This window comes from Dermacentor variabilis, chromosome 1 (genome assembly GCF_050947875.1).
Source record: "Dermacentor variabilis isolate Ectoservices chromosome 1, ASM5094787v1, whole genome shotgun sequence".
NCBI lineage: Eukaryota > Metazoa > Arthropoda > Arachnida > Ixodida > Ixodidae > Dermacentor > Dermacentor variabilis.
The window spans coordinates 275,853,645-275,862,253 of record NC_134568.1 but is presented as its reverse complement, the minus strand read 5'-3'; the positions used below and the strand labels follow the sequence as shown (position 1 = coordinate 275,862,253).

General features: G+C 45.1%; 1 protein-coding gene across 2 annotated transcripts in view; it reads right to left on the bottom strand.

Moving 5' to 3' along the window:
• Positions 1–1,278: 1,278 nt before the first annotated feature.
• The window catches only part of LOC142564993 (uncharacterized), a 45,391-nt gene continuing 38,060 nt past the window's right edge, over positions 1,279–8,609 (bottom strand). For both annotated transcript variants that reach the window (XR_012824737.1, XM_075676228.1), the window contains exon 2: positions 1,279–1,590. Coding sequence is in view for 1 of the 2 variants with exons in the window: in XM_075676228.1 (XP_075532343.1) it covers positions 1,459–1,590 (132 nt within the window). In the remaining variant the exon portion in view is untranslated. The remainder of the gene's footprint in view (positions 1,591–8,609) is intronic.

Below are 8,609 nucleotides of genomic sequence, written 5' to 3'. Positions count from 1 at the left end.
ATTTTTTTCTCGTTTTTTTCCCCTTCTTTTTGTGAATAAAACATGCAGCGAAGTCACGCACGCGCAGCCGTTTTGGAGGTCGGAAATGATGTTCGGGCGGTGGCAGTGCGGGGGCTCCATTTTGCATGGCGCAGTCTGGCGACGCGACGCATTACTAATGGCCCGCAAGGGGGAGACAACAACCCAGGGACTTTCCAGACGTTGCGCGACCGACCACGTACAGGGGCGCGCGCGTGTACGGTGCAGCGGCGGCGGCGGGCCCACTCTCGCTTTTTGCAGAATCGGCCGCGAATCTCCCCAAGTTTGGCGTGTCGCAACACCCACTGTCATTTTTCAAGCGAACCCGCAGACACAATGCATTCGCCGGACGCGCGTATACAAGCCGGGCACCATTATAGCTTGGGACACACTTGCACAACTCGTTAAGTGCGTCTCTTCGTCGTTACACACTAACGATCGAACACCCTCGAAATGTCCATAATAGCCCGAAGATAAATATGCCGCCGACGCCTCATGCTTCTGGGTCACGCGAGACATGATTGCATGTCTTCTTCGCGTACGAAATGAAACTCGTTGCCGGCATGTGGGTTCGGTTTTTGCACCTCGTTCTCTCTTTGCAGAGCGCAGGGGTGGCGGGGTTTTAAATTTGTGTCAGGTTTCGATTGTTCTAGCCTCCAATCCACAGCCCAGCAGCGAACACCCGAAAGCAGGGCAGCTACGCAGTCGAATTTGAGCTTGTTAAACATTTACCTGCTTGACTTTAATAGCCACCGCTGCATCACAAGCGTTAAGCTGACTGATCGTAAGCTGAGTGGGGACCATCTGATCTCGCCATAACTAAAGAAAACGGAATATCCCAGATGAAGCTTGATTGTCGGTTAGATGGTCTGTGGAGCATGCCTTCCCGTTCTATTATACAGTGAAGCTCCGCTCTCTCCCGAATATGTGTATTGCGACATTTCGACGGCACTTTTTTTGTTCCCCTCCGTACTATTAGGCGCCCCATTCGTATTGTGTCATATGCCGCGACACAAGCAGAGTGCGCGTTCACTCAATTTCTGCTTTCGCGTCGTAACGAAATGTGCCATATGAAAAAAAAATTTAATGAATGGTAATAATAATAACGAATCTCGACAATGCAGCGTTCGAACAAGGCAGAAAGCTGGGCTAGTTGGTGTGTCATCATTATTCAAAAGACTAGCGCAAAATAGCAGGGACACAAACAGAGAAGACGACAGGACGAGCGTTTCTCTGTCTTTGTCCCTGCTATTTTGTGCTAGTCTTTTGAATAACGACAGCGTTCGAACTCAAACCCAGACATATGTTCTAAACGCTAGCTCCATGGTGATTGTGTCTTTTCAAGATGACCACATAAAAGGGGCAATCAATGAGGTACCAATTCACAAAACGATCTTCTTGAGGGCCGAACGCGGTCAGATGATCTAGCAACGTAAACAATTAAGGAAGACGCTTGTGTTGGTTACACCCTGCTGCGTCCTCGTCCGCAATTGTCCGCGCTGTAGACTTCGAGATGACGTGGCCACACTGAGAAAGCCCAATTTCCACCAACTCTGTTGCTTTCACGTTTTCCTGCAACAAAGAGAGAGAAAAAAAAAGATATGGTACGCTTAACGGCGGTTCGGAACTCGTGCTAACCGCCAAGCCTGTGTTAATCAGGTATTGAATATAAATATTAAGTTAAGCCATTATTATTAGGCTCTGCACTTTTAAAATACCGATAGGCCACTGGTACTTTGAAGTGGGTCTCGGCAGGCCAAAAAAGAACGTAATAACCATGGACGGACCACGACACCGTTTTTTGTCCCGCACCACGGCATCATCGATTTTGACAGCGTCTTCTTCAGGCTAGTTAAGTGTTTTTCACCACAAAAAAAATCAAGAAGTATTAAATTGCATCAGAAGAAGGTAAAGTTGACCATTGGCGAACATTTATTAGGAAAACAACCCAAATAGTACGAGAAAATGCTCTAAAATTTGTGACATCACAGTGACGCCACCGACATGGAGGTTAGAACGCAAAATTGAAGGAGGAAAGCTTGGCCTTCTCTTTCTCAATCAGTAACCAACCTTCTGTCTGCAAATTAATGGAAAAAGTGCTTAGCAACAATACTGTACCATTTTTGCTGATTTAGTCTTGTAACATAATCTCCATTTAAGAAGTTTGTGCCTGAATGCAATTCCAATTTTCTTATTCAGATTTATGTTTTCAATATGCGACCACCGAACTAATTTGCATTCATTTCTGCACTCCAATGAAAAACGACAAATAATTTGCGCTGTGTTTTCCTAATTGGCTTCGTTTACTGTTGGCTTCAGTAGTTGCGACTAACAAAGTCGAGCACCTCGGTCACCTTCTTCTCTCTCTCACACCCACACACCCACACACACATATAACGATTGCGAGATTAGAAATGTCTTGAATTATTATTATTATTATTATTATTATTATTATTATTATTATTATTATTATTATTATTATTATTATTATTATTATTATTATTATTATTATTATTATTATTATTATTATTGGCATTTCCTTCGAAACGGGGCGGCAACATAGAGTCATCTAGCCTGCTTGAGCTAATCAGATATTACGTACAACACAGCAGTCTAGCATTTTGTTTATGTATCCGCGAGCTTTTCTCTCTTCATTAAATACTATATCTCTATATTGCACAGTATACCTATGCCTGTAACGACTCCGGTTCTATCAACCCCTTCTCTGCTTTTATTTTTTTTCCGTGAAAGAACAGCTTTACAGCGGCACAAATGTAAGCCCGCAGCAGCACAACATAGACCAGAGATGTGTTCGCAAATGCTCCCTGTGGACGTGGTTTGAAAGGGCGATGCGCGGCGTGTGGAGCGCCGAAGTTTGTCGGGTCAAGCTTGCCCTTCGTTGTATTTTGTAATTCCATTATTACGATGCTCTGGTGAGCTCATGCTTGGATGTGAAAGCACGTCAACGAGGCTCTGCGCTTATTTTGACTCATGGCACGTGTGCCTTGATCTAGCCTAATCATGGAGGAAAGGGCGATTAGATAACCAGCCTAGACTTGCATTGCCGAGTCTACCAAGTACGACTGCGTGCAGTTGAAGACGGTATAGATGCTGTCTAAATGCTGCGAATTTTCCTTGAGAATTGTGATGATGATGATGATGATGATGATGATGATGATGATGATGATGATGATGATGATGGTGGTGGTGGTGGTGGTGGTGGTGGTGGTGGTGGTGGTGGTGGTGGTGGTGGTGGTGGTGGTGGTGGTGGTGGTGGTGGTGGTGGTGGTGGTGCTGGTGCTGGTTCCAGATTGGCACTTGCCCACAGTGGGAGACGGCCAAGAATCGAGGTTATATTTATAGAACTAGGAAGTTTGAAAATTGGGGAAGGAATGATTATTTATTAGACTATTGTGTTGCGCTGCTAAGCACGAGGTCGCGGGATCAAAACCCGGCCGCGGCGGCCGCATTTCGATGAGGGCGAAATGTAAAAACGTCCGTGTCCCGTACATTGACAGCACGTTAAGGATCCCCTGGTGGTCTAGGGTTGCACGAATTTAGAACTACAATAGGCATTTAAGGAAAACTGTTATCAACGTCGTAACGATTTGGTAGCTTGAATGTAATCATGCAGAGCATCAAACACATCCTTGTGGCTAAAACCACAAGTGCGTGCGTGTGTGTGCGTGTGTGTGCGTGTGCGAGTGTGTGCGTGTGTGTGCGTGTGTGTGCGTGTGTGTGCATGTGTGTGCGTGTGCGTGCGTGTGCGTGTGTGTGTGCGTGCGTGCGTGTGCGTGCGTGCGTGTGTGTGTGTGTGTGTGTGTGTGTGTGTGTGTGTGTGTGTGTGTGTGCGTGCGTGCGTGTGTGTGTGTGTGCGCGCGCGTGTATGTTTGTGTGTGTTTGTGTGTTATGAACGGGCGGCAGAATAAAAATAGTTATACATAGATTCAATTTCCTTGCAAAATGGCACATCGGAGAGATTACCGGACCAGACCTGGGTTGTAAATATAAGTTTATGGTGCGGGTGGATACGCACAACATAATCTTGTCATTAACACTTCTAATTCTCGTGATGGGCACTATTAATTTCTCCGACGAAAATGATGAAAGGCTGCCAAGGATGTTATTGATATTTTGATGGCGTCTCTGTGTATTGAAAGCTTCCGGTATCTTACCGCCGGAATGTAAGCCAGTACTGGGAGAGTAGAAAATATAAATCCATTCAGAGATGGTTGCACTAACGAACTAGCCATCTCATTTTAAGCATAACCCACTGTGACCCGGTACCCATAGTAACCTGATAAGGCTTAAGACTTAACAGGAATACTTTTGATACTGGTGCATTTGATGAGGAAGTAAGCGAAAAACAAACTGAAATCGAACGCGTTCTAATAACAGCAGTGGCTGCATTCAAAGGGAGCTCGCGCAGCGCAAAAACCATTGCCAGAAGCTCAGCTTCAAAAACAGGAGTGAAATTTCGAACTCATCAAAAAAAATGGCCATCCAAGTGAAAGGAAGAAAATACTCACCACAGCCTTCTCCTCACACATTGAAGCATCCGTGCCTATTATGTTACTAGTTTGTACATGAGCAAGATAAACGCGCAACCAAATATTGAAATATTTCATTGAAACACATTTGAGATTTTCTGTAAAAAATGTACATTTATTGTGAAAGATACAGGAATTCTATAGCATTAACGAGAGGGTGGCAGGTCTTGTTGTGAAACGTAATAAGAGGTACATATTGAAGGTCAGACAGACCTACGCGCGTACATCCAGTCATGATGACCAGCAAGTCAAAAGCTTCTATAAAGACGTGGAATGGGCGATGGGTAACGTCAAAACAAACTGCACTATACTGATGGGCGACTACAATGCCAGGGTAGGCAAGAAGCAGGCTGGAGACAAGTCAGTGAGAGAATATGGCATAGGTTATAGGAATAGCAGGGGAGAGTTATTAGTAGAGTTTGCAGAACGGAATAAATTGCGGATAAGGAATACCTTCTTCCGAAAGAGGGATAACCGAAAGTGGACGTGGAGGAGCCTGAATGGCGAGACTAAAAATGAAATGGACCTCATACTCTACGCTAACCCTGGCATCTTACAAGATGTGGACGTGCTCGGTAAGGTGCGCTGCAGTGGCCATAGGATGGTAAGATGTTGAATTAGCCTAGACTTGAGGAGGGAACGGAAGTAACTGGTACTTAAGAAGCCGATCAATGAGTTAGCGGTTAGAGGGAAAATAGAGCAATTCCAGTTCAAGCTACAGAACAGGTCTTCGGCTTTAACTGAGGAAGAGCACCTTAGCGTTAAAGCAATGGTGAACGACAATATTATGGACATCATTAACGAATGCGCAATAGAATTCGGTGGTAACTTCGTTAGACAGGATACCAGTAAGCTATCGGAGGAGACGAAGGATCTGATTTAAGAAACGCCAATGTATGAAAGCCTCTAACCCTACAGCAAGAATACAACTGGCAGAGCTTTCAAAGTTAATCAACAAGCGTAAGATGGCTGACATAAGGAAGTATAATATGGATAGAATTGAGTATGCTCTCAGGAACGGAGGAAGCCTAAAAGCAGTGAAGAAGAAACTAGGAATAGGCAAGAATCAGATGTATGCGTTAAGAGACAAAGCCGGCAATATCATCACTAATATGGATTAGATAGTTCAAGTGGCTGAGGAGTTCTATAGAGATTTATACAGTACCAGTGGCACCCACGACGTTAATGGAAGAGGGACTAGTCAAGAGGAATTTGACATCCCACAAGTAACGAGTCCCCCACTACGGCGTGCCTCATAATCAGAAAGTGGTTTTGACACGTAAAACCCCAGAATTTAAAAGAAAAATGGCCGTGCACCGCCACCTATGAATAACCCCGCGCTGCGCCGATGACGCCGCCACCGCCGACTAGGAACGACCACCACGCCACCGCGCCGGTCGAAGCCGACACGGCGCACACCTCTAGCCATAGCCACGAGCAAGCTTAAAGGGACACTAAAGTGAAAAATGATTTCTTCTGCGTCAGTAAGTTACCGTTCTACAACACCAAAAGACACAACTCTTACAACGATAAGACGTTTGGTAAGCCAGAAAAAGCGCAAGAACGGAATACGGGTGGCGACGCCTACTTAAGTTCCCACACCTGGGGGCTGTGACTTCTTGCATTTTGATGGCATCTTCTAGGGCCTACTAATTATATATTCCGGTACAGATTGACTACATTGTGTTCTAAAGGAGCCAAATATTACACATGGTAAGTTTCGGGAACCTTTATTCAGCTAACGCGGCCCAAATGCGAAAACATACTTTGGAATCCCTGACATCACGCTGACGTACCAGCGCTGGGGTTTCGGCACGAAATTCAAATACTGATACTTGGACCTTCATTTTCTCATCTAACAAACAAACTATTTTTTTAATGACTGCCTGCAGGGTTCTCAAACAATGTTTCATTAGTCTAAACTGATTTATTGTTTGGCTTTAGTGTCCCTTTAAGCAAGCCTGCACAGTTTAGTACTCATAATTATTCGTCAATGGAAGAAAATAGTATGTGACTTCACATTTTTTTTATTCTAATTACATTGTCTGTACTGTTTCAAATGTTTCCATTGGTGATGGATGCATAATTTTCATCAACTAGTGTTTTGCCCTGCGAGATGTAGTCGCGCTTTAATCGCACGACCGTAATTGATGTCGCTACCCGCCGTGGTTGCTCAGTGGCTATGGTGTTGGGCTGCTGAGCACGCGGTCGCGGGATCGAATCCCGGCCACGGCGGCCGCATTTCGATGGGGGCGAAATGCGAAAACACCCGTGTACTTAGATTTAGGTGCACGTTAAAGAACCGCAGGTGGTCGAAATTTCCGGAGTCCTCCACTACGGCGTGCCTCATAATCAGAAAGTGGCTTTGGCACGTACAACCCCATAATTATATATATATAATTGATGTCGCTGCTCATTGGTTTAGAACCGCATTTCAGCCTCGCCTTCGCGACCGTGTGATGAAACCTTGCCACGTGTCTTCCAGAAAGTACTACACAATTCGCGTCGCCCGCACAATCAGATTACGCAAGGTTCTGTGACGACAGACAACGGATAGAAGCATCGATAACATGCAAGAAACGCCCGATACTTGTAGGCGCATCCTGTGCCGAACGATGACGTTTAACATTTGTTACCCGGTGAAAAGCGGTTACCAGCGAAAATAGGTGCACGTGTCAATACTCATGTACCTCTGCAAAGTCTGGTAGAGAGTGCGTATGCCACTGGGCAGATGCAGAAAAGTGGAATGTCATTTGCGTATACATAAACTTGTATATCCTGAGAAATTGGAATCGTGTTCATCAATATATTAATCAGGGTTGGGATAGGGTCACTGCTCTTTGGAGAACCTCGCCAGTCTGCTTGTAAGTTAAACGAAGTAGATCCATCTTGAAAGCAATAAGATTACCTTCATCTCAAAAAATTCTGCTATCCATGGAATCATGTATTTTGGAAAGTTGCGATTCTGCAGATTACTCAGTGAGATGGATTATATAACACTGTCGTACGCTGTAGCGATGTCTAGAATAAACTATAGCTCCATACCCCCTTTGCCGAGCGGGGTGAATGGGGCCCTCAAGGTCAGCATGAGCGCACCAATTGAAGACCTTGGCTTGAAACCTATGTGGTTTGGACTTAGTATAAAACATATCGAATATTTCAGTCGGAATAACGTTCACGGACGCCCCGGACAAGGCCTTTCACGCAAGCCAAACGATGTGGAATAAATGAACTCACCAGATTTGCAGAAAACACAGAGACTTAATAAGGTCTTGTATACAGGCCTGGTCAGGAAAAAAAAAGCAGCTGCTGCCTCCTCTGCCAAACTGCCGGACCTCTGTGATCTTCTATAAATGGGCCGTACCCGATCGAAGTTCCACTTGTATCGCTTTGGGGTTCTTCACCCGAATATTGCCCTCATTAGTCGGCACGAGAGCCACAGGGTCTGAGTTGATACCATTGCGTATGAACATCTCTACAAGTAAATCCTGAAGAGGAGTAGAAGCAGACCAGGGGAAGACCCCGGTCCTGAGGAAGAAGCTGACATCAATCTGGTTTAGTTACTTCAAAACACCCTTACTAGACAGATATAACACCAATGAAAAGAGTAACAAGCAAAATAAAAAAATCAGAACACTCGATGTTAGACCGCAACCTCAGCAGACGAGACCATGGCCGGCTTCGAAGACGTCCACAGTTCGAAGACGTCCACTCACCTAGCCATGCACTACAGAAACTGTGGAAACGGTGGGTGTAAGCCACAGTTTAGTGACACGCAGATTATATTTCGACAGAAAGATCAAGTAACTCGCGAAATAGTCAAGACAAACCATATTCGAAAAAGGGGTAGCGATTGCGTCAGTCAGACAACCATTAGGCTGCACGATAGAGTGTATGCGTATCTAGATAGGCAACAATTGCGATAGAATTTTGAGGGGTCTGGGGTGTACGTTGGCGCTCCTGTTGTGAATGTCTCATCTTGCTTTTACTGCGCATGCGCAAAAATACTGTAACATCTTTGTAAGTCTTTTTCTGTCAAAC